At 46.8% G+C, this 27,368-nt stretch overlaps 1 protein-coding gene across 1 annotated transcript in view; it reads left to right on the top strand.

The window, feature by feature from the left end:
- Positions 1-27,368, top strand: part of LOC119450626 (uncharacterized transporter YutK) — a 57,561-nt gene that overhangs the window by 8,454 nt on the left and 21,739 nt on the right. The window contains exons 2-6 of the mRNA XM_049666552.1: positions 4,865-5,238; positions 9,115-9,262; positions 11,889-12,152; positions 18,037-18,198; positions 22,730-22,855. Coding sequence (XP_049522509.1) covers positions 4,865-5,238; positions 9,115-9,262; positions 11,889-12,152; positions 18,037-18,198; positions 22,730-22,855 — 1,074 coding nt within the window. The remainder of the gene's footprint in view (positions 1-4,864; positions 5,239-9,114; positions 9,263-11,888; positions 12,153-18,036; positions 18,199-22,729; positions 22,856-27,368) is intronic.

The raw sequence follows: 27,368 nt of genomic DNA, 5'->3' as shown, positions 1-27,368 counted from the left end.
GTTAAAAAAAAGATGCTTGCATCACTGCACGTATAACAATCAGAGCATGACACAAACACATGCACATAAGATGGACACAAATGATAAATACATAAACAGATGGAATCAGCTAGCCACCACCTATTGAAAAAAAAAAAAGAAAAAGCACAGGACTACGTATAACCATTCCACTTGCCAGGTACATGGGCTATAGGAGAAACACGTGCCACCTATCAGTTACCTCGAGGTAGCAGCTATGGACGCTTTTGCATTCGCAGCTGGCCACTCACCAACTCAAGTGTGTTCAGTGTGTACTTGTACTTAGACACAGTTTTTATTGTCTATATCTCAAAATTTAATGTGGCTCCTCAAAATTTTGAGAATGTTTGGATTCTGAGGCTTGCAACGGTAAATATTTTTATTCCATTCTCGTTCAAGGTGAAAGCTCATACAAAAGCTTATAGATATTTTTAGTGCCCCTCACTTTCTCTCAGAACATAAGTAGTCTGTTATTGAGATTCTAGCAGCTTTTCAACAGCAAGAAAGAGAATCAGCTTCCCCTGTTTCCAGCATTGAGTTAACGCAGGCAACTCAGGGAGGCATAAAGTTTTGATAATACAATCGGTTCGGGAATACCACATTAGACTGTACCTTGACGCTTTCCTTGCACTTTCTTATTTTGGTCAAATAACCTAGTTTGAAATGGCTCCAGTTAGCATATTCTAACATTGGTCTAATATAGGTTAAGTACATGACTAGCTTAACAGACTAGGATGCTGGCTTTCATTTCCAGGAATGGAACCATATTGCCTGCTCCAGTTGCATATGTTTTTGGTTATCTGGGGTTTTCAGCCTCACTTTTAAGATAATGTGCTCAAGCAAGTAGAAGCACACGTATGCTATCAGCGGATAGTTTCGGTAGCTTCTTACTTTAAACTTGTCGCTATGAACACAAAATTTTAGTGCTCGATTTTGTTATTAAACAAACAAACGTACTCCTAACAAGGTATTTTAATGTTAGCCGTGGGCCTACGCGGCTGCGCTACGTACTGCAGCATATTAACTTAAGCTTCTTGATACAGATTCACTGCACACTAACAGCGCAAGAAACAGGACGAGAAAATAGACGACGCACATGTCTGTCAGAATGATACGATACTACGTACACAAGTGACTGCAGCTCCTAAAAAATGTGGTGTCAGCTTTTACGCCTTTCGAAAAATTCAGAGATCACTTGTATGAATAATTACAGCACACGCGCCGAGACGGACGAACCAGGCTGGCGCTAAGATTAAAGTTCACAACAAATTCCATTGCACGTTCAGTAATTACACACAGATTATTTGCGGCTTCCTTCAGGGGCAGACGTGAGATTTTAACCCGTTAAATCTTGTTTTCTCACGACGAGTTGTTCATTGTCAAAATATCGAATTTGCAGAAACGTTCGCAGAAACGTTCGGCGGTAGCACGAGGACTAAACACATCAGTATAGATTCTGCAGTACCGTTTGCTTTTTGAACTGCTTCTTAAAATTAAGTCATCGTTAAGCAGTTAATATTAAGTGGCGGTAATTTTAAGTAAAGCTAATTGAGGCTTTAAGCTGTTTGCCACACACACACACACGAAAAAGCATGGACTTATATGTATTCTTATTCCAGTGCTACACGCTAGAGCACTGCACGGGCCGATTTATGCAGCCCGGGCCCGGCCCGGGCCCGTTTTTACATTGGGCGGCCCGCCCGAGCCCGATCAAAACTTTTATGGCGAGACCCGGGCCCGGCCCGGGCCCGCAAATAATCTACGTTACCCGCCCGCCTCGGCCCGCCACCCCTTTACCTTAGGCCTGAGCCCGGCCCGAGCCCGACTCCAAACCGACCCGAACCCGGCCCGAGACCGAAAAATACATGTTTTGCAGAGTTGAGACGCCCGAGAATAACTCGCTGCACGTTACATGCGCACCACCAGAAAGCCCGAGTCCGCGTCAAAAAACCCGAGCCCGGCCCAGGCCCGGGTCAAAAAGCACACGCCGTGCCCGAGCCCGGCCCGAGCCCGTGAAAAAACTGCTCTACCCGGCCCTGCCCGGCCCACGGGCCGGGCCGGGCGCCCGAGCCCGTGCAGTGCTCTACTACACGCTCTACTCAGTTCAACAATTTAGCGCTGCTTGTTGCTTGGGAAACCATTTTGACTGATCTGCTTGGCGAAACTGACACTGCTGCTCGGCGCATCGTTTTGGGCGAAATATGGCTTCACATGGCTGCAGACCACATGGCTGCGGCCGGCAAGAAGCCGAAGCTTTATTCTTAAAGGTATACGACACCTAGAAAATATCAGCATCAGCAGAATAGTCCGGCCGGCGTCGACGGTGAGCTGCGGCTTGTAATGCTCTCTGAACAGCAGTTGCTGAGCCCGATGATGCCTGGTTGTAGCCGCGCACGTAGCTCTACGATTCGCTTCTTCAGCAGCGGTTCGTACCTTGCGAGGAGATGCCATCACGTGTACCGAAGAGGTACCCAGAATATGTGGCGCACATCTAACATCGGGATAGCGTTGATTGCGCGCCTCGTCTGAATCGCATCTTGTCGCACGCGGTGGTTGCAGGCACATTAACTAGATGGCGCCACCATACTGGCGGAGGCTCGGGTCGCCTGTGCCTGCGCGCCTGCCCATAGGGCGCGTCTAAAGGGAATTTTCTTCTACCTGATAGCAAGCGCTTGCGTGGCTCAGTGGTGAAGTATCCGACTCCCACGCAGCGGGCTTGGGCTCGATCCCGGCGGAGAGCGAGTACTTTTTTCGCATTTCCGGCGATAGCGGTTACGGGGTGGCGGCTGCATCATCGAGACCAGAACCGGCTTTTGGAATGAGCCCATAATAGCTTACGCTGTAAAAAGAGACTGCACTTTAGGCGTGACAACAGAAAGTAGCCAAAACATTATTCGCGAAGTACGGCTGGCGCGCCCCATACACCGAGCATGCACGAAGCGAACGAGCGCGCGTGGCAGCCGAGCGAGCGGAGCGAGCGGCGTCCTGGCCGTGACGTCACATGGGAGAGGGCACCACTCCAACTTCTCGCCACTAATAGCGTCTGAAATAGCGGCTCACCATGATGTCACAATTTAGCGGCATGTTGGGCGTAGTGGTGAACTGAAGAAAGTCCGCATAAACACGGCGAAGCGCAATTTCACTTCTGAAGCCGTCAATCATTATGAACCATTTTTGTTATGGTTTTGAAGAAGCCTAGAAAATCAGAGAGTGAAAGAACATGTGCTTTGCTTCTTCACTTTTTCCCAAGTGTGAAAAGTGGAAGGGCATCGGAAGAGGGTACCGAGAGACAGGCTGTCACCACAAACTGCAATTTTCGACATATATTTTGATCGCAAGAACTCAACATACTCACATATCCGTGACTTCTAATCTGTGAAGTCAAGATGTGTGAAGTCAAGCAAGAGAACAATATTTATGCAATAAAGTGCTATGTATTTATTTGTCTAGGCTTATTACACGTGCAAGTGTCTTGAATACTCATCTTGTATATTTATTTGGAAAGTATAAGGTCCGTTAAGTATGGTTACTGCGTTGGCCAGGCATGCAGTCTACCCTCAGTTAGCAGGCACGTGTTCTACCATATGAATGTTCGTGCAATCCTTCTTTTCAGGGATCATAGTTGTTTTCACAGCTCAAAGGCAGATATATTGCTACCGATACCAAAATTCGCAGAAGGCCTCTTTTTAAAGATATTAGAAGCTTACAGGCAACAATTCGAAAAGAAATGAGACCGATAAGCTAATAAAATAGCATAACTAAGTCCGCACACCTTCACGGGTATAACGCTTTGGCTATATACTCGGTGCGTACATGATTGAAGGTTGTCGACCCCCTCCATGCTCAGAAGAACCGATTGTGGTAATTCTGCATACACATGGTGTCCTATCTAATTTCGGCCAAGCTTCAAAATGTATAGTTGCACTTTAGGAATACGCGAATGTTGCTCACGACAGTGGCGCACCGACGGGGGGGGGGGGATTCGGGGGTTGTAACCCCCCCCCTGAGGCCGACCTAACCCCCCTTTTGTTTAACCCCTTTTCTTTCCTTGCGCATTCGAGTACTGCAACTAACATGTAAGACGCGCAATCGTCTGCACACTCGCAAAAAACGCATTTTTTTGACAATTTTCCGTGAAGAAATAAAAATTAGTGCTGTTTAGATGGTATTGGCAAACTGTCAACCCCCCCCTGGCCGAGATCCTGGGTGCGCTACTGGCTCACGACTCCGCAGAGCAAAGCACTTTCTTTGCAATCTGATTAGTTCCAAATATTCACTACTTTATTAATTTCAGAAATCTTAAAATAAAAAAAAACACACACACACTTCAAGATAAAGTTGGGGAGATGTCTAGGATTTCTGGCAGAAAAAAATCACGCGACTGCGTTCGCGCACCACGATCGCAGCGCTCTCAAACGTGCCATGCATAAACGAGAAAGCGACCAACGAACAAGAAACGTGCCACCGAAAAAAATGACAGGGCCTATTCGCCCGCTATTTACGTAAGAGACACGCACGCACGCACGCATGCATACACACAACCGAAACTAGCCACCGACACGCTGATTGGTGATTCATGTGGCCACCACGTTTACGTATGTGATTACAGCAACCTTAACTCTCACAACTCCCACGGCCAACCTGTGTATACCTGAAGTTTCATTTCGCTGAAGAGGAAGCCCATCGCAGGAAGTTATCCCTCGAAAAGCTTGCGCCGTCAAAAAGCCGGTTACTTCTTTCTGTGCAGTGCCCTGGTGATTAGCCACTTAAAACATGCAGGCAGTAATCTCGTAACTCATCAGCTGCAAAAACCGTGACGCGTATAAGGTGTCCTTTAATCTCGCAGCGCGCCGACGGCATGGGTCCCAGCGGCGGCGGCGGCGGCGGCGGCCATGGCGTCACCGGAGTCGAGATGGACACGGCGATTGCCGAGGAAGGCTTCTCGTCCATGTCTCCGACCAGGCTGGCCCCATTGGCGCTGCTAATGCAGAGTGCCAAGAGCCGGCTGTACACCGCCGTGGCGTGCGTCGTGCTCTACCACGCGTTCCTGCTGTTCGCCATCGCCCGCCACTGGGCCGAGGGTCCCGACATGTGCCATCCCGTGTGGCTGCTGGCCCTGGCCACGCTCCTGGTGCTCCTGTTCGCGGCCGGCCGGCTGCTGCTCAAGCGCTACGCGACCACCATCATGGCCTCGGCGGACGCGTTGCGCTACCGCGAGAGGTACAGACACAGCCCCGCGGTACCAGGACAAGTGATGACGTCGCACTAAAGTAAATGCTGGGGTTTTACGTGCCAAAGCCACGATGTCGTTATGAGACACGTCATGGTAGGGGACTCCGGATTAAGTTTTGGCCACCCGGGGTTCTTTGACATGCACCTAAATTTAATGCGTAGGATGGATAACCGGTGGACCACTAGAGTCACAGAATGGGTACCAAGTGAAGGGAAGCGCAGTCGAGGATGGCAGAGAACTAGGTGGGGGGATGAAGGTGGGAAATTTGCAGGCGCAAGTCGGAATCAGCTAGCGCAAGACAAGGGTAATTGGAGGTCGCATGGAGAGGCATTCGTCCTGCAGCGGACATCAATATAGGATGATGATGATGATGATGAAATTTAAGTAAACGATAATTTTTTGCTTTTCGCCTCCTTCAAAATGCTGCCACCACAGCCGGGTCTAATCCGCGACCTCGAGATTAGCAGCGCAAGGACATAGCCACTATAAGCTACCGCGGTGGGTAGACGTTATACATTGAAACGGGGCCGTCGGTGGAGATGGAGTGACTATTGCACTAAAAGAAGATTGCACGTATGGCGATTTCGTACTAACCTTTAGAGCGGGCAGTATATAGTACTGCATGACCGTTTTATTTGATACAAAAGTGAAGAAACAAATTCTTAAGCAATGATGAAGTTTCCGTGCATGAAGTCGCGCGGGACTTTACGCGTTACCTCTCAGTGAATCGATGTTTTATGCGTTTTCCTCTCGCATTCACACCCATTGAACATATTAACCCTGTTCAACGCATCTTGCGACATTTGCCTTAATGCAATTACCATTCTTAGCCTACTTCGCACATGTTGGGTTGCTGCTGCTGCTGTCTGCTATCTAGCCCCGGAAACATGGCTCTAGCTTGAGGAAAAAAAAAGAAAACATGCCCGACTGATAAAAGGGACAACCCATGCTCTTATAGCTGACAATGAAAATTAAAGTTTTACGTCAGAAAATGAAGCCTATGCAACCGTGCCTTACTTTATTTGAAGTCAATGCCGAATCCCAATTTTACAGTGCAAGTGGGACAAAGCTGGCTGTGGTTAGGAGGCTGCATTTAGTGTAGCTTTCTTGGTGGCGTTCGCAGGTATAGCAGCTGCGGTCCGTGGTGGCACCTAAGTATATTAAAGCGATTAGCACTCCTCGCCTATTTGTCCCCTTAGAGATTGTAAATAAAGATGTCCTTAGCCATACGATGCGTGTCGCTATACATCGCTTAAGTGCTAATCGCATTATTGTCTAGAGCCATCGTGAGGTGGGCGCTGCCGGATTTTTTTTACCCCGCAGGCGCCTACCAGCGTGTACGAAGCAGCAACGCAATGTCCTAGTAACGTTGTAATCTAGTAATCCTACTAGTAATCTAGTAACGTCCCGACTCTCTCTCCCCACCTTGCGACGGTGACTTATTGCAAAGGCCCACCACTAAGTGCTCAAGTACGACAAAACATGCAAGATTCTGCAAGTGCAATCTTGCAGGCAGCACTCTCGACATACAGTCAGCGTTTGTGGCTTCGATCCATACGTAACTGTTTTTTGGCTCTATATAGGGTTTCCTAGGTAACCATAACTAATATGTAAAAAAAAGCTGTCACAATACACAATTATGAGACCTATGGTATTTAGCCATCTATACTCTTGCACAACCAAGATAACCGCGTGGTAAATGTGTGTTCCTTCTGTATGCTTTACGTCGTAAATTAATGGTTTAGAGGACGCAACCGCTAAAGCGTGCAAAACCAACCATACACAACCATACGCAACCAAAGACCGCACAGCGCTTCTCTCAAAACGGAATGTGTCGTTATTGCCACAAGTCGAACGTATTTGAAAACTATTTTTTCGTATCATGTGCAACTATATACATAATGGTAACCATTAATAGCTTGTGGCTATTATAAAGTAAATATTCATTCGAGAATTAAGTGCTATCCCGTCTTTCGTTGGGTCTTTGCCCTTTTTTGGGGGGTGTTTATATGCACCAGCTGTAGCGCTTTCCAAGTCCTTCGATGATGAGTATCGAGCAACCATACCTACTGACCATCTCATCTTGAAACGCTGTGATAGCCGATCGAGTAATGTAATGGTAGAGTAAGTAATGGCCCGGCGCTGTTGAGCTACAAATTGCACGTCCGAGCCCAGCAGCCGCCAGAATCCGATAGAGGGGAAATGCAAAAAAAAAAAAAAAGCGCTCATGTACCGTGCACTGGGTGGACATAAAGAGCCCCAGCTGGTCAGAATCAATGCGGAGTTCACCACTACGGTGTGCCTCATAATCAGATCGTGGTTCTGACACGTAAAACCCCAGATTTTTTTTGTTGTTGTTGTTGAAATCCCATTTTGCTGCTTTGTCCTCCTGATACCCGAACACAACTACATGATTTAATTGCTCTTCAAGGTGGTTTTTATTGTCTACTGTTATGTCACGAACTTGAAAAACAATTTTAAAATTTAAATACCACGGTTACATGCCAAAAACTGCGTCTCCATGTACGTGAACATAACCTCATCTCCTCATGTTTGCCATGGTAAAAACTGCATTTCATTGCTTAAACGCAGAGATTAAGATGGAGCTACGTGTAGTACATTGCCATGTTGGTGGCACGTCTGGTATTTTCACGTAATCTTAGTGATTTGGAAACACACCTCAAGGTTGCTTTCGACCGTCTGGGACGACATAGAGGTCTATATCAATTGTCAAATTCCTCGAAAGCGGATGACAAGAATATGAGTCTTTACTTCTTTACAGTTATACATGCACCCACCCTACTTGATACCCAGAATGAATATTTTGCGCAATCATTTCCGAGTGAACTTATAAAAAATGTGGTTGATCCCTCTTATATAGGAATCGGTATAGAACACGAAAGTGAAACGTGTCTTCACAGAAGTAGTGTAATGTTTATTGCACATTGATATATAATGTCTATTGGTGTTTTGTGGCTAAAGCGCCCTTAGGCGTTGATGCACCCACGCTGACGCCTGGTGGCACGTCTCCTCCATCACGACTACCAACGTCGATGACCATGAGCAACCGTCGTGCATATGGAAGCTGCACTACGCTGCACACGCTAGCACAACGCGAAAGACGAAGCACGTAACTGACACACTAATACAACGCGCAAGACAAAGCACGTAACTGAATCGTCACCGAGTCAAATCAGCGCGTACAGCGCGTCGTAATTGCAGCCTCCGCGATCAACTTCAGAAACATTTTCAGAGCTAATTGCGGAGGCCACGCTCCGCTGTGCTGAGTACGGTGAACGCCACCTAGGTGGCGTTGGTAGTGCTTCTTGATGCCAGCGTCCCTTCGAATGCTGGCATCGAGGCGTCGTAGTGCTGAGACCACCGAAGCGTTCACTGTCGGTGCGCGTTAGTGTCATAATGCAGTACTTCTCTTTTCTGCTCGTAGGCGGCGGCACCGCCCCGAGCAAGAGCGCGGGTACACGGAGGAGTGTTAGATATATGAGACGCGTCTGTGTAGCTCTCTGCAAATGCGTTTGTGGCGCAATGGGTTAAACGCTCGGCGATCTATCGTCGCGGACCGAGAGGTCGTGGGTTCGATTTCCAAATTTTGCATGTTTGTGGAACTTTTTCTTCTGGTTTCTTTCTTTGTATTATGTTCGTGTACATTGTAAGAACGTCATATCCGTGACGGAAATACGTCAGTGAAGTCTTGGTGGACCCCGGCATAAAACACTTTCGTGTTAAAAAATGTAGAAGGCAATGTGCAACGTATTGTACAAGGACTCATAGGAGGTTATACATATAAAAGCTAGGTGTCGAGCAATAGCATTGCTTGACCCTCGTGCTTACGGTCGCGTGCGCAGGATGCCCAAGGTGTGGCTGTCCATCCTGGTGGTCGGCGTCAGCCTACTGGTGTACGACGCCCGCGACCACCTGTCCCGGCTGACCTCCCTGGGTGGCATCCTGGTGCTGCTCGCCATCAACTACGCACTCTCCAGCAGCCGGAAAACCGTGCGTGTTACTGCTCACTGCGCACCACAGCGTGTGTGTGTCGAGCTACGAACGCGCAGTGCATTCTATACGCAAACTAACGCATGTGTAGAAAAATACAGTTTAGCAGAGATGTGGAGGCATAACATTTTACTGCAACAATAGTAGAGAGGTTTTGCTTGTCCGATAATCGGGTAAACGCAGGCAGACCGGGCGTTGGGGCGGAGGCGTAAACCTGAGTGGCCTGTATGGTGCTGCCACCTGGTGGCGCAGAGATCAAAAACAGCTAATATTGCAGTAACCAATTGCCTTCTACTTTGCTGCTGGTGTAAATTTTCGGCAGTGGCATAATCGTGTTGCTCCCGAAAATTTCCAGCAGTAGCGAAGTAGAATGCAATTGGTTACCTCCGTATCTGGCAACCGGGCGCGAGGGGAACTGGCAACGCAATCTTCCACGCGAAAGCAAGAAAGCGGGAAGGCAGCGCGGGAGGGAAGGGGAGGGGGAGCAGCTTCTACTCTGCCAACAACTTTAGCTTGTCCGGTTTACCTGATTACCGGACAAGCTAAACCTTACTATATGCGGAATTAGGAGAATACCTGCTGGCTCCGAGCGTGAGGATTCGTTTGCCAGATCAGCGATGTAGCTCCGTTTCACAACCGAGAGACATTGCTTGGACGCGGAGCAAGTAGTGCGGTAAAAAATGTATGACTACGCAATTTTCGGTGTTACGTGGGCTGCTACGGGTCATGCTCACATGTAATAAATTGTTGTCCCACCACCATTCTTTCGCACCAAGCTAATTTTGTCATGAAGCACGCGCACGTACATTTTTCTTGCGTACTATAACTAACGCACTACTTTTTGGCCGCGGACGCCGGCAGTGTGCGAAGTCGCTTAAGCGCTCACAGAATGGCATTCTAATTATGAAAAATGATGCCATGAACGTTGTTTTTTCAATATTATAAATTAACAGTTCCGTGTGGATTTAGCTTTCATGTTGCTTTCAAAGATGCAGATCTCATATGTGCGAGTTTGTGAGTCGTAATTCGGAAAACAGTACAGCTGCTCGCTAGGTCATTTCGACGCACACATTATCGTGGCTATATATACTAGCAGGGATACTTCTTGTGTGTCGAGTGTCCGTTGGATGTCCTTCACAGCTCTTCATCGGGTGTTTCTCAAATGTTTATGTATTTATGTATGGCTTGGTCTGTCTGGTCTCGTTCACTTGTTTCGCAGAATTTGGCTTATTCTTGTGCGTATATTTTGGAATTTGACCCGTAGCTTCTACATATAAAATTCTCCACGCAATTTGACGTGACACTTTTTTTAACTCCCGGTGCTGCTCGAAAACCTTCGTACAGCCCGAAATAAAAAATAAAAATGACAGGAAAAAGATTCCCCTGGCACCACGCAAAAATTCCGCCCGCACGGAGTAAAAATTATACTCCGATCATTCGGAGCATAATAAACTCCCAATGGGGGGTCGCTAGAGGACAAGCAGTATACTCCCACTTGAGAGTTATTTCCGTTTACAGTGTACAGCGGCGCGTTCGGGTAGGTTACTTGCAGAAACACCATCCAGATGGCACTCACCTCCTTGGAAGCGCAAAATTGCAGCGGCGCGCAGAGGCGAAGGTGGAGAAAAAAGAAAACCGCAGTTGCCGGGAAGCATGACAAGCATTCAGGGATCTTTGAACGTTAACGCGTTCCACTATTAAAGGCGAAGCTTAAGAGTCCTCCAAGTTTTTATTGCGATAGCAAATATATAGACACTTGAAGCAGATTTCTGCCATCGGCGTCACCATCATCGTCGCCGTCACCGTGAGGTTCCGTATAGAGTCCAAGGGTGATAAAATCGTCGCCGCGCGCCGTATGCGTGAGTGAAAGCGCGCGGGGAACGCGCGCTATCACGGAGAGCGAACGCATGGCGGAAAGCAAACGCGACCGTCGCGCGAAAGGCCGTGGGTGTATGGGAGGGAGGGAGGTGGGGCGACGCTGTGCCATGGCACCAAATGCGTATCTGGCAACCAGGCGCAAGGGGAACTGGCAACGCAATCTTCCACGCGAAAGCAAGAAAGCGGGAAGGCAGCGCGGGAGGGAGGGGGGGAGCAGCTTCTACTCTGCCAACAACTACGCTTGCACTGGCTGTGGTGGCGGTCACCCGCACCGTCTCTTATCTCCACACGGCTCTGACTTTTGTATGCGCCGTGCATTTGCAGCTCAGTTTCCGTTGAAGCTATAGACCGCACGAACCTTCGCCCGCTGCGGCGGCTGCGATTGCTGCCAGCGTTTTGACAGTCGTCTGCGGTCACTGAAGTGTGGTCTATTCATGTTTGCTTGTGCGCGATGACACCACGCTTGTCAATTCAGTTAGAAAGAGAATGTGTCCAAGTTTATGCAGCCGATAAAACTACTATCTAAAACTACCTCGAATAGCTCTCTGCTAATTTGCTATCGCAATTGATGCTTCGCCTTTCAGGTGAAACTGCGACAACTTTTTCATGTTAATACACTTTCATACACTTATGCGGCAACAGTACGTTTCTGTCTGTCTGGCGTCCGGCAATCCTCTACGCTCGCGTCTGGCCACGCTGCCTCCGGCAAAACCATCTATCGTGCCGACGAGTCTGCACGTCCGTGCAGGTCCCGTGGCTGGTGCTGGCGCGCGCTCTGGTGCTCCAGTACGTGGCGGCGGCGCTGATGCTGCGCTGGTCGGCGGGCCGGACCCTGGTCGTGTGCGTGTCGCAGCACATCAGGCGTTTCTTAAAGCACGCGTCCGGAGGGAGCCAATTTTTCTTCGGGTACCTGGCCGCCGGTGCGAACCTGTCCGTGCCCGGAGGTGGCATTCTGCTGCCCGATAACGGACGGAACGACACCTCCACGCTCCTGCCCATACTGGCGTTCAGCGTAAGACATGCATTCGACTTTTCTCGAAGAGCAGATCGTCCGCTGAAAACGCAACAATACCGCGCCTGGTAGGTTCGATCATAAACAGACCTTCGCAGAGCGAATACGTATACCGTGAAACCTATAAAGCGAAGAACTCCCGAACACTCACCACACCGAGCAGATGCAGTAACTATTGAAAGGTTTAATGATTAAGTATTTGACTAATTTCTCACGCGATGACAGTAAGTGAAGCGACAGAGATTGCGGTCGCTGAAATCGGTCACTTGCCCCTGAAACTAATAATACAGGGGCTTCGACGCCTGCTTCTGGTTGTAAACGTTGCCGTTACGGCGAGTTCGCACTTTCGGCTGGAGTGTTTCCCGTGAGTGTGGTAACTATATACTAGCGACAGTCGTGCCACCTCTTTGCGCCCATTGCTCAAACAGGGCGATTTCTGTGATCGAGCTGCCGTATACATGTTCGGCAAAACGCCATGCCTTGCACAGCTAACCGCACGCAGTCTTCTCATGTCAGCGCTTACAGGGACACCGAATCGAAAACTTTTCGCCAGATTTCAACCGTGCATACAACCGACGGAAAGAACAACACTTTTAGAACTATTTCGTCTAGGGTTTTAACACCCAGCTGTGCCGACCGAGGAGAAGACGTAGGCTGTATAGAGAGAAAGCGGTACTCATCCAACAGGGCTGAGCACTCGAAGTACTTCCGTGCTACGAGCGACGAATTCCGGAATTTGAGGACCGAGCTACGATGGCCAATCCGAGTGATCGAGCGACTAGAACGAGCAGTCGGGTCGCGCGATGGTCTGTTTCGCCGCGGTCGTGCGCAAATCCCTCAAATGGGGTTTTGTACGCGATGTGTTGTTGTGCAATATAATTAGGACGTGTTCCTTTTGTGTAAAAAAAAAAAACAAAGAAAGAAAAAACCACACGTGATGGGACAAGTTCAGTGTGACATCGGGATAACTTACAGATATCTCGCTCGGATAAAGAGGGCACACGTGGAAGAGGGTGCATAGAAAAACTGTGGCTCCAAACCACGCTGTGAAGGTGGTTGGACAGCGAAGCTGTAAACTACACCCACAGCGTTAACACATCGTGACGTCACTTGAATTCACACACGTGGCTCTACAAAGAGTGAAACCAGATACAAGTGAAATGTACTTTACCACACCTTTTATTACTTCACATTATATTCACGATGTTGTTCTGGCATCTTTACTTACCGTGGTCTACCCATGGTAGCCTGGAATGAACTGAATCAGTTGCTAGACCGTGCTGACGTCACTACGTCATTTCTATGCTGTTGAGTACTTTTCCACTCGGAAGTAGCTTACGCAAACGTTATCTTTACCGGCAAACACACGCGGGAGAAGGAATGCTGTAAACGACACCCACAACGATTACCCATTGTGACGTCACTTGAATTCACGCACGTGGCTCTAAAAAGAGTGCAACCAGGGACACTGGTTTCACGAGGGTTTTGAATGACGTCAACCCCTTTCGAAGCAGCTGCAAACCTAATCTTTACCGGAACGCGTCGGAGGGTGTTCCCATTGTTCATACGCGCCTTATCATCCATTATGTGGTTTTGATGCTTGTTTTGTTTTGTCGTTTTTCTTTTCAATACGAGTGCTGCGCTGTTTGCTGTATGCCTGATTTCAAAGGAGATATGCTGTTTGTATATTCAATTTTTAGCCTGGCGTTTTTTGGTTACGCCAACGACACGAAAATTTCCTTGGCTGATAGAGGTATACAACTTCACTGTAAAACAGCTAAGAGGTTTATGCTGCAGCCTCTCATGGGCAATGACGGATAGGTGATTAAATTTTCACACATGTGTGCTGATATTTATGGCTGTGTGTTGAGAAGATTTCCATGGCCCTTAAAGACAGTTGATGGAATTGCGGAGCCACAAAGCGGCGCCCTGCAGCAATGTAGCGCCCTGACCGTCGTGAGCCATCGTCGGGTGGCGTCAGTGCAAAAAGGATGGCGAGTGGCGAGGAGGGTGGTTTCCTCTTGCGGAGCGACTACCCGGGGTTTTGCGCTGAATGCAGAATTAGCGGCTGTTCGTTGTAAAAGCGCATTCAACCCAGGATCTGAGGTCGCGTCACTGCATCGAAGCTGTTCGAGGTATATCGATTGTCGCGGATGTTGTTAGCTCGTTGTTTACTTGTTGTTCACTCGTTAGAGACGCGATACTCGTTGGTGTCCGACTTAATTCGAACAATTAGGACGCATACCTATAACTTTAAAAAAATAAGCGATGTACGGAGTAAACATCTAATGCTTTGGAAGCAAGACTCATTAGACTAGTTAACAAGGAGCATCTGATGAGCTAGGATGGCATCATGCACACCGTATAGCGCAAAAGGCCCATAGCGCCGTGTTCCCGTCTGTATGCCTCTTATTCTGCAGTGTACAGCTGCAGCGGAAAAAGGTTAGCACAAGAGGCCGATGACCGATATTTGACGAAGGCTGGTCTACCAGCCGAACGTTAGCAAAATATAATGTGCAAATCCAACGTACTTCGTACTCTCTATCCTTCATTATATATATATATATATATATATATATATATATATATATATATATATATGCGTGAAATGTGCTTACAATATATATATATATATATATATATATATATATACTATCAGCCTATATTTATGTCCACGCTGTCTTGCGCTAGCTGATTCCAATTTGCACCTGCAAATTTCCTAACTTCATCACCCCACCTAGTTTTCTGCCGTCCTCGACTGCGCTTCCCCTCTCTTGCTATCAATGCTGTAACTCTAATGGTCCACCGGTTATGCATCCTACGCATTACATGGCCGGCCCAGCTCCATTTCTTGCGCTTAATGTCAACTAGAATAGAACTAGAACTAAACGTAATGGTGATCAGATTCAATCGACGATACGGTCACATGTGCCCAGCAATAACAATGAAATATATCGCTGATTAGCACGCCAGGTCTCGACGAAGCACACGCGGCTGCCGCCGCTACCGACGACGAAACACCACATCCACTGGCTGGGCTTGCTGTTGCCATGGCACACTACACTGAGCGCTCACGCGAGCACGTGAAACATGTAACAAGTCAAGCGGCACAAGACAAGCGAAGCGGAAGAAAACAATCGAAATAATGCGCGGCGAAGATCACACAACCGAAGTGCGGCCGGTCTGTTCACATGGCCTGCTCTCGCAAGGCGCACAGTCCAAAATGGCGGCATAACCTGTTCTGACGCTAGACGTCGCCCGTGTCGGCAAATGGCGCTGCTCAAACGTCGGTTGGTGAAAAGGTCTATAGACTCTAGAGGCTGACTGGCGATCCTGAATTCTTGTTTCCTTGCCCGGCTATTGAACATTATGTTTGTCTTCTGCATATTAATCTTCAACCCGACTCTTACACCTTCTCGGTTAAGGTCCTCAATCATTTGCTGTAATTCGTCCCCATTGTTGCTGAATAGGACAATATCATCTGCAAACCGAAGGTTGCTAAGATATTCGCTGTTGATCATCACTCCCAAGCTTTCTCTGTCTAAAAGCTTGAATACTTGTTCTAAGCATGCAGTGAATAGCACTGGAGAGATGGTCTCTCCTTGCCTGACTATTTTCTGGGATCTTTCTACTTTTCTTGTGGAGAACCAAGGTTGCTGTGCAATACTTGTAGATATTTGCCAAGATATTCACGTATGGCTCCTGTACTCCTTGATTACGGAATGCCTCTATGACTGCTGGTATCTTTACTGAATCAAATGATTTTTCATAATATATGAAAGCCATATAGAGAGGTGGATTGTACTCCGCAGATATCTCTATTACCTAATTTATGACATGGATATGATCGATCGTAGAATATCCCTTCCTGAAGCCAGCCTGTTGTCTTGGTTGGCTGAAGTCAAGTGTTGCCATGATTCTATTGAAAACTATCTTGGTGAATATTTTATACAATACTGAAAGTAAACTAATGGGTCTATAATTCTTCAATTTTTTAACGTCTTCCTTCTTATTGATGAGTATAATGTGGGCGTTCTTCCAGGTTTCTGGTACACTTCAAGTCGTAAGGCATTGCGTATAAAGGGCAGCAAGCTTTTCAAGCATGATATCTCCTCCATCTTTGATTAAATCGACTGTTATTCCATCTTCTCCAGCAGCTTTTCCCCTGGTAGTGTTTTTCAAAGCCCTTCTAACTTCATCGCTAGTTATAGAACGAGCCTCTGTATCCGGTTCATGACTATTTCGAATGAAAGTAGCTTGGCTGTCTTCAGCACTGTACAGGTCAGTATAGAATTCTTCCGCTGCTTTTACTATGTCATCGAAATTGCTGATGATATTACCATGCTTATCTTTCAGTGCATACATATTGCCTTGTCCTATGCCAAGCTTTCTTCTTACTGATTTAATGCTGCGTCCATATTTTATGGCTTCCTCAATCTTTCCCACGTTATAATTTCGAATATCCCGTACTTTTTTCTTGTTGATCAGTTTTGATACTTGAGCGAATTCTATTTGATCTCTCGAGTTTGACACTTTCATGTTTTGCCCTTTCTTTATTAGGTCCTTTGTTACGTGGGAGAGCTTACTTACTGGTTGCCTTGGTGCCTTACCTCCCTCTTAAAGTGCTGCTTCTGAGATCAGTCTATAGTTACGGTTTGATTCATTACCTCTATGTTGTCTTCACCTTCCTGTTCTAAAGCTGCATATTTGTTTGCGAGCACTAGCCTGATTTGGTCTGCTTTTACCCTTACTGCGTCCAGGTTGGCCTGTTTCCTCTTGACTAATGTCACACTTTCTCTCTTCAAATGGAGAGAAATCCTAGATCTCACTAAGGTATGTTATATATATATATATATATATATATATATATATATAGGCCTTCGTCCTGCAGTGGACATAAATATAGGCTGATGATATATATATATATATATATATATATATATATATAGTAGTAACTGGATTTTTCAATGGGCCAAGCGTATTTAGGAAAATCAGAAGCACAACTTCGCGGTTATCTTAGGTTTATTATTTTCCCAACAGTTTCGGTCGGTGGACCGACCTTTTTCAAGGGTCGACCTTGAAAAAGGTCGGTCCACCGACCGAAACTGTTGGGAAAATAATAAACCCTAGATAACCGCGAAGTTGTGCTTCTGATTTTCCTATATATATATATATATATATATATATATATATATATATATATATCATCAGCCTATATTTATGTCAACTGCAGGACGAAGGCCTCTCCCTGCGATCTCCAATTACCCACCCCTCTCTTGCGCTATCTGATTCCAACTTGCGCCAGAAAATTTCCGAACTTCATCACCCCACCTAGTTTTCTGCCGTCCTAGACTGTGCTTCCCTTCTCTTGGTATCCATTCTGTAACTCTAACGGTGCACCGGTTATCTATCCCACGCATTACATGGCCTGCCCAGCTCCATGTTGTCCTCTTAATGTCAACTTAAATATCGGCTATCCCCGTTTGCTCTCTGATCCACATCGCTCTATTCCTGTCTCTTAGCCTTAGGCCTAACGTTTTTCATTCCATCGCTCTTTATTCGGTCATTAAGTTGTTCTCTAGCTTCTTTGTTAAGCTCCAAGTTTCGGCCTCACATGTTAGCGCCGGTAGAATGCAGCGAGTGTACACTTTTCTTTTTCAACGATATTGTTAAGCTCCCAGTCACGATCTGATATATATATATATATATATATATATATATATATATATATATATATATACATACTACACGTGGTATTTCAATAATTTGTCGTGGATCGGCCCCAACGTTAAAATTTAGCTGTGTCTCGGTTGTTGTTTTGTGCAGTAGAGTTCAGTTTGTTCAGCAGCCAGCGTGAAAGTGTGCCTCTGTGAACGGCTCGCAGGCGATGCCGGTGATCTTCTACGTGGGCTTCTGCGTGAACGTGCTCTACTACTGGGGCATCATGCAAGCCATCGTCTCTCGGCTGGGCGGATTCCTGAACCAAGTGGTTGGCTCCACTGCCTGCGAGTCCATATGCGCGGCTGGGAACCTGATACTCGGACCGGTAATTAGGACTTCAAATTTAACTCATCTATAAATGGGCCATCGTTAGCATTGCCACTGATACAGAGGCTGGGCGAAGGAAAGGATGGGTCACTGGTGAGTCAGCTTTGAAGAGACACTAAGTAACGCTAAATCAGTCTAGACTAATAAAGTATTATCACAAAACTCTCACGCTAATATATAGGCTGACTATTATCAGAAAAAAATATGCTAAGACCTCAATTTGTTGAATTTGCCCCTGAAAGAGTGTCGGTACGTTAACATGACGTCATTAATTTAGAACTGTGCATTCGTATTTGGGTCGTTGCCGCTGGGTAAACTTTGCTAAGTTGAGTCTTTTGCTCTAAAGTACAATGTAGTCCTTGTTTCCCCATAAAAATTAGCTATAGGTCTTAGTAGAAGCCGTCAGTTAAGAGATCCACGGCTTCACGATGGGCTGGTTCGGAAACTTCAAGGCGGCGTTGCCATCAGTTTTCCGTTCTTGCGTATTTTCTGACTTAGTACGCTTCTTCTCAGGGTAAGAGTGAATTTTCCGATATTGCAAGAGGGTACATTACTATAGGAGCTCAAATAATTTTTCGCTTTAGTGCTCTTTTAATAACTGTCGACAGATCCCACGCCCTGTGGGAATTGATGTTATGCGAAGCAGTGTGCGGGGAGCCTACCAAGTTAACGAAACGACCTTGAGAGCACCAAGCCTTAGGCGGCAGTTTCATGACCTACATGACACACAGTCATTATATTCATGTCATGACCTATCATTTATGTTCGGCATACTCTTGTCCTATTATGCCCATTTTGGTACATACCAAGTTAACGAAACGACCAAGAGCTGTTTCATGACCTACATGACACGCATATCATGACATTCATGTCATGTCCTACCAATTATGTTCATCATACACTCTTGTCATACTATGCTAATTTTGGTACATACCAAGTTAACGAAACGACCATGAGAGCACCAAGACGTAAGCGGCTGTTTCATGATCTGCATGACACAGATGTCATGATATTCATGTGATCGCCTATCATTTATGTTTTTCTTACACTCTTGTCATACTATGCCAATTTTGGTACATACCAAGTTAACGAAACGACCATGAGAGCACCAAGGCGTTGGCGGCTAGATAGATAGCTACTGTCAAAGTGGCAAATGTTCGCCAATAAATGCTTCGCATTTAGTAGAACTTGCATTAATAATATTAAGTGGTGGAGCGCTAACCGCTCTAGGCAAGTCAGCTACCGCAGCCAAGATCTGGTCAGTGCCCTAGACCGCTACCCAAAAATAACGTCACCACATACAGCTCGTAACTGTGTTAAAGGGTCTCTAAACGAAAGTATTAAGTCGAGCTAGGTTGAAAATTAAGCTTCTGTAATAACCAATTCGTCACTCATTGCGGGAACAGCTTTTTAAACCGAGAACAGGCTAGAATTGAAAATCATAGTGGCGCCACCTGTCGGAGAGTATGGTACCTCTCTTGTGTGACGCGTGGTGTGACGTCAGGGCACTGGGCGGCTGGCACCGCCCGCTAGCGCCGGAGACGAAGCCGAGGCCGGAGGCGGTCGGTTCGAAGAACGCCACCAACGCCAGTTCAGACAGAAATGATTGATTCGCTGTTAGCGGCAGAGATGGTGACTAGGAGTTTACGTGAGGGCTCAATTTTGACTCGGGTGATCGAAATTAAGGAGCGGCAGCAGGCCATTCCGCAATAATGTTGTATATCAGCCCCCAGAAAATGGTGATAGGCTTCCAGGCATATAAGGTATCCATCCAATTAACTAAAATTAATATTTTCCTTTACTTACCCTTTAATACAAAAGCTTCCTCAGCGATCAATGCATTGACTCATTTGCTAAGAGTTCACAATAGAAAACATTGCATATGAACGACGACGCCATGTCTAATAGGTAAGTGCTTGCAGTATTTACATGTGCATTCCACCACAAGGTATGACTAGAGCCGGTACTGTAGTGTGTCGGTACTGTGGTTGTAGTAACCAAAGTTAAAAGAGATCACTATTCAACAAGCTTGAGGTTTGTATTAAGCTAAGCGTCCTCCGAACTTTCTCGTCAGTGGTCTAGCGATCATGACGACGTTCGCTGCTACTCGCTGGAATGCTGCCATATTTTTGGTGGTAACATTTCGTGAAGGGCCACGTAGGTACCATGCCGTTGTGCTCTGTCAGAAGACGCATTTGCCGCAAAATTTCTAGTGCATAGCACTGAATTATATTTAATCAACAACTGAACTGCTGCAGACATTGCAGCACTTCTTAAACCTTTATTGGAGCTGATCCTGCGATTTTCTCTCTGTTTTATTAAACTTGCTTTTCTCTCTACATCCATTAAGTCTTCAGCAGCAGGGAACTGCTGGCCACCCACAGTGGCAATAGTGGATGTAATACTTCGTCTGTGGCTAGTTCCCAGAGCAAGAAGATAGACTATTCCAGTGCACTGACTAACGGTGGCTGGCACAGCCACAACCTCTACAGTCTATTAAGTTTACAGCCGACTTCCGCTACACTGTATTCTTTTTTTTAAGAACAAGAACACAAGGAGTTGGGTAGGCTGTATCATGGACGCAGCCACAGCTGAGGGTGTGTGGGCGCTATAGTGTACAGAAATGACGTCACCAAGAGGGAAGAAGGGGGAGAGGGAGCAAGAAAAAAGAGTACCAATTCAGTGGCATCTTTTTTGTTTTCTTCTGTTTTTGGTTTCTCACTTTTTTGTAGTTTCTAAACATGTTTTTTGGCTTCTTCCATCATTTTACAGGAAAAAATTGATCTACATAATACACTTCTTTCGAGTAGCAATTGCTCGCTTCATGACTGAAGCTTTCAGGGAGCGCGAAGCAGTAAAATCCTGCGATGCGCTTTAACAGATCACACAAGCACAGATGATCACGCTATATATAAAGCGTACGAGAAGCGACCTGGTGCTGCCCTACACATCCAAGTATTAACTCCGTCTCCGACGTAGGGTCATGCTCTGAGTCGCATTACTGGCCCGAGAGACAGCTGTATCGTGTCAGAAATGAATACTAATTGACTCGCGCACGTATGATCTGTCTGCCTACACTTTCCTAGGCGGTGAAGCTGCGCACAAAATGTTAATTGAGGATAGTAACAAAACTGACAAAATTCATTTCGATTACAGAATTCATGACACCATTGTTTGACTTTGCTCTATATGGACAAATTCTCTTAAAGTCATGAAGAAAAGCTGCTTCTTTCAGCATAAACGAAAAAAAATAAATATATCGAGGTATCTGAAGTTTTGGTGCTAATAAATTTTCTGCAATAAAAATAGAACAACTGTTTTACCATCTGTGTTCTCAGAGTTATTTTTGGAAGTGATATTTTTCTTTGTACCAGAGGAAGCAGTACCAGTGAATGCTCTACGGCGGGCTGAATCTCTCGTACGTCTGCGCTTCAGGTGCTGCACCCTTGACACGAGCAGTGCACTGTGCAGGAGGGACAGATTTGATTTTCGATTTTCTTTAGTGCATAGCTTTCCATCACAACTAGGTTCTTCTGCTACGTGACCCTTGCATGCAGGGTTTGCATATGAATGTTCACTTTCAAGTATACTTTAGTTGTGAGTGCAACTGTGTGTCATTTTTCTTATTGTCCTGCATCTTTCGGTGCGGTGTTCAAGTAGACGTAAAGTTTATTGTTTTATGCACTATACATGCAGTGAGGAGTGAGAGAAAAAAAGCTGCTTTTAGGCAGAAGCTCTCATTCCCTATAACTTGAACAGAGATCAGCGTTAGGTCACGGCCTTGCCCAACGATACCTCGCGTGGGAAAATGACACGCAATTCGCTTAAATTGACAAATTTGCAAGATATAATCGCATTGAAAACAGGAATGAGAAATAAAAAGTACAGTGAATATCTTATACATATTGTAGTAGAAGTGAAAGATGAATCGTTTGCAACCAGCCCGAATATTGGCCCGGCTACTGGGGCCCCGACCAACATACAAATTGGGTTGACAATTTTCAGCGTGTCTAAAATAATGAGTGCAATTTCTGAACTTTCAAATATGACCGCTCTAAAGGAAGAATGATGATGATCGTTGACATTCACTGTCTCAGAGCAACACAAGCGGTATGAGAGACACCGTAACATATGTCTCAGGGTCAGTCTTGAGCACTTAGAGTTCTTAGATGGATCAGTCTTGACCACTTAGATTTCTTAGATCACTTAGAGTTCTCTCAATTACACTAAAAAAAAAGCATGATAGACGATAGTTTTTGCATTCCACCTTCATGCAGCAGCTGCACCGACCGGGAAACGAACAATCAAGATGGTGTTCAGGCGCAGAACGCCATAGCCACTGATTCAACGCGGAGCGTATAAGGCGGGGGCGGATAGCCCACATCGTATTGACGAATGTCGGCAGCTACACGCATTACGAATCGCTGCGTCTCGTCTGCCCTAAAATATGGTTTTGATGTCTATACAGTACATTCTTAGGCACATTGATCACGCCCACGCGTACCGCCGTATGCATTGCAACAACGCAGGAGCAGTCGACGCTGATGCTGCACCCGTACCTCCCGCACGTCACCAAAGCCGAGCTCCACTGCTTCCTGACGTCGGGCTTCGCCAGCATGTCGTCCGTCATGCTGGGATCGTACATCGCGCTCGGAGTACGTGCGTATGGGAACATTTTCTAACTGCGGCCACTACCATATAAAGGGTGTCCCAACTATCATACACCAAGATTTACAAATATGCAAATGCCATGTAGCTGGACAGAACCAAGGTAATGACATTTGCCGTCGCTTGGAGATATTGAGATTATCTTTTGCATTTCGCTTAATGACATAATTTGTCTTAATTAATTAATAAACTTCTCAATTATTATAATTAGATGAAAAACGTCCACGAGAAAATTGTAGAGCAACATGAAAAACTCCCAGATACATTTTTCTCTCAATACGTGCTACATAAAAGTGTTTTTTCCGAGCGTGAAAGAAGCCCTCGAACGTGCAAATTTAAATTGCCGCGCGACTTGGCCGCTCGAGGCACTTTGCGTCTATTCGCAGGCTTCTTTCACGCTGAAAAAAAAACAAACAAAAACACTCTTATGTAGCACGTATTGAGAAACAGAAATATGCATCGGGAGTTTTTCATGTTGCTCCACAATTTACTCACTGGCCCTTTTCGTCTGATTATAATATTTCAGAAGTTGATTTATTTACCTTTTTTCTGTCCACCTACATATTTTGCATATCTTTAAAGTTTGGTGCATAATAGTTGGGATACCCTGTATATTGAGTCGAAATAGATTACTAAGATTAGTCTGTCCTTCATTAGGTTGTGGTGTAAAAAAGACGTGGCCGCGGCTGGTTGCGAAAAGAATAATAATCCTTACTGTTTGAATACACTATCGCAGACAGCTTAACCGATTAAAAGAATCACGGAGTTAACTTTGGTCACACATATGCGGGTGATGAACACGGGCTCTACGGAAAATGCCGAAACTATTGTGAGCGATCACTGTGCCGATCGGCACATGCAGCATGTTTAGACAAGGTTATATTTTTCTGCGGTCATCTCTCTCTCCTGGGGAGCTTCAAACGACGCTACAGAGGCAGGTTGTTTGTAAGGCGTGCAGCTGCGTAGTTGTTGGGTGTTAATGCGTAACGATCTCAATCCCTCGCTGACCTTTTTCTTCACCGAAGTACTGACAATACTGATAAAAGTGTTATGTTGTAATGTACATGAAAACCGAGTTTTAATGGAGTGTACGCGGCAGTATCATAGGTAGATCGTAAAATATAGACCGGAACGTGTTAGAAGAAGGCGGTCAAAGGTGTTTCAGGTATCCCCGCAGAAATAGGCTTGCTGAAACATACATTGGCCTCGACATCGAGCTCTAGGTGGCAGCACCATCGTGGCGTTAGTGTGGATAGTCGGTCGGTGACACGCATCGAAATGTCCACGGCGGTGCTTCGCTGTGAGCGGAGTCGATTGACGGGTAATAAAACGCTCTTACTGCAGCGAATTAATAATATATTGCTCTCCAATGCCATATTATTGCACGAAACACGCAGAACATTCTCAAAACAGGGGAAAGAACAGCAAACTGCTATTCAGCTGGGGCCTGGCACTCAGCCTCACAGACTGTTTCAGCACTTCGCTGGTGCTTTTGTCAGCGTATTCGGCTTTGATTCTGCCTACTATGTTGGTTTTGATGTTGCGCGAGTCGACTAACGCCAGCATCTTCTTGCTAATCTCTAGATGGTTTTAAAAATTCCTGTATTCCTGCTTAATGAAGTTCAAGGAGTAAGTTGTGCGCTCCACTTCACCGCTTTACGCATACACATTCACATTTTTTCTTTTAATTTTAATTTCTCTGCAACGCAAAGCAGTTACTAAGTTCAATTAGGCAAGCTATGTCAATGTCAGTGACATCGCTTTGGTAGGATTACCTTGTTGCTTACACGCAGTTATTTTTATTGCAGTAACAGTAAAAACGTAGTATTGAAACACAGAGCTATCTTCGCATGGTTACGTGCACGACCGTGATGAGAGGAATTTCTTGGGGGTGAAATACTACGTAGGTTTCTTATAGCAAATATAGTCCGCTGCGTTCCATAAAGTTAACGCGACGCTAAAGGGCGAAATATAAAGTTGCCGGCAACTCAGTGTTAGGACTGCCATGGCACTGGTGATACTCATTTGATACTCTTATTTTTTAGTTTCCTTTTGAAGCAAAAAGCCAGCATACCAAAGTGACTCAATTCACTTGCAACGCAAAACATATCCGTAGTGGGATCAGAATCACATAATAAAAGGACATCTCTAGCATAGCTAAGGTTTGTCGCGTAACCATTAGGTGACATTCATGCAGTTATATCTTAGTCTATCCCGCAATATGTTTTGTGTGGTTAAGATCCATTTTTTAACGCCATAGCGTTTAGGGCTCCGTGTCGCAGGAAAATCCGGCGTCGGCGTCGGCATTGCCGCTCGCGGCCGAGAAAATCATCCCCAACCACGCAGGCCCTCCAAATATATTGTTACAGGCCGCCTCCTTGCATTAAGGAAGAAGACGACGATCGCCGGAGAACGCTGCGTGTGTTCAGCCATCTTGGCGATCTCTGTCAGTAGTCCCTGTTTATAAATCCTGTCCCGCTTTTATCTATTTGACACCCCGTCACACATTGGTGGAAGGTGCGGGGTATTCTCGCCAGGCGACGGAGCTCCGAAGCGGTCAGCGCTGCGGTGCGACCACCATGGCACACCAACCGGAATCTGCTTCTGCTCCGCGGACACCGATTGTAGTAGTCCAACCCCGACACCCTGGAACGTTCAACGGGACCGATGGTATCGGCGTTGAGTTATGGCTCACGCTATACGAACGGGTGAGCGATTCCAACCACTGGGACCTGACAGTCATGCTGGGCAATGTGGTGTTTTATCCTAGTGGAACGGCGAAGTTGTGGTATGATAATCATGAGGCCGACTTTGGGAGCTGGGATACATTAAAACAAAAGCTCCGTGACCTGTTCGGCATGGCCTCCAGTCGAAAAATCGCTGCGATGGAACAGCTGTAAACTCGCGCCCAGACGTCCACGGAATCATATTTGTCGTACATGCAGGATGTGCTGGTTTGTGCCGTAATGTTGACAGTAACATGCCAGAGTCTGACAACGTTGCCCACGTCCTGAAAGGGATAGCGGACGACGCATTTAATTTGTTCATGTGCAGAAATTGTGCTACCGTCGATGCCATAATCGAGGAGTGTCAGCGCTTCGAGCAGGCTAAGAGCCGCCGTATTGAACAACCATTCGCCCGGCTTCCCAACACCACTGCAACGTCTTCGTGTGAAGAGAGGCCGCAATCTAACCTTTCGCCGCCTTCGGCCAAATTAACGCGGATTGTCCGCCGTAAAATCGAGGCCGCCTCTTTACCAGTTCTAACGCCGGAGACTCGAGCACACTAGCGGTTTCGCTAGTCCAAGCCATCGTGCGAAACGAACTCGCGAATCTCGGGGTTCACGCTGCTTGCACCGTTGTCAGCCCTACATCCGCTTCCGGGACCCCGACATCGTTCCCTCGATATCCCCGGTTCGCTCCACGATCTCGGAACCCTGCTGATTGGTGAACTGAAGACGATCGGCCTATCCGCTTTAACTGCCGACGTGTCGGGCACGTTGCTCGCTACTGTAACAACCGCTGATCGTTCCCGCAACGTACTCCATCCTTTAGCCATGTTCGCCACCTTGATCGCAGCCCTTTTGAGCCACTATCTGCTGCACACCCCTACAATCCTGACGCTGCCACGACATGGTCCGGCCGCTCGCCCTCACCTAGAGGTCACCAGTCGCGTTCGCAACCGTACCGCCGTCCATCCTCCCGCTCCCCGCCACCTCGCCGCACCTCGTCGCCGGGCAACCGTGGCTCCTTCCCTCCGGAAAACTAAACGATGCAGCGCCCGGAGGTAACGCTGCATCTACGACTCTGCCCCAAAACCTTCTAGCTACTCTGCCGACTCGACGCTGTGTGTTGAACGTTGACGTTGATGGCGTGACGATTTCTGCACTTGTCGGCCCCGGGGCTTCTATTTCTGTCATGAGCTCTGGTCTTCGCCGTCGCCTAAAGAAAGTGGTCACACCTGCTGTTTCCCACGTTGTAAGCGTGGCCGATGGAGGAACTCCCACCATCCTTGGCATGTGCACCGCCCGCATCACCATCGCCAGTCACTCAACTTCTGTTTTATTTGCCGTTCTTGAGCAATGTCCGTACGACATTATAATTGGTCTGGACTTTCTCGCAACTCATTCTGCCCTAACTGAATGTGCAACTGGCCTCCTGCAGCTCGGACTACCTCACCTAGCCGATGCCCAAACCACGCTTTCGGCACGTCTCTGCTCTCTCGATTATGTGCGCATGCCCCCGAAAGCCGCCATGTATATCGCCATGGTCTCGAACCCTCCTGTCGCTGATGGCAATTACATGCTATCCCCAGTAACAGACGTTCTTCTCGCCAAGAATGTCGCCGTGCCTAACACCCTCGTGACTGTCATCGGCAATCGCATCGCCATTCCTATTTTAAACTTCAGCGCCTCTCCTCAACTGATTCCGGCAGGCATGTCACTCCGCGCCATCATTGCTGCCGAAGACTGCGAAATTTGCGCGTTGGATCCGACCAGTC

The sequence above is a fragment of the Dermacentor silvarum genome, chromosome 4, assembly GCF_013339745.2.
Source record: "Dermacentor silvarum isolate Dsil-2018 chromosome 4, BIME_Dsil_1.4, whole genome shotgun sequence".
Classification (NCBI taxonomy): Eukaryota; Metazoa; Arthropoda; class Arachnida; order Ixodida; family Ixodidae; genus Dermacentor; species Dermacentor silvarum.
Note: the sequence above shows the minus strand (reverse complement) of the source record. Positions and strands in the feature narration are given on the sequence as shown.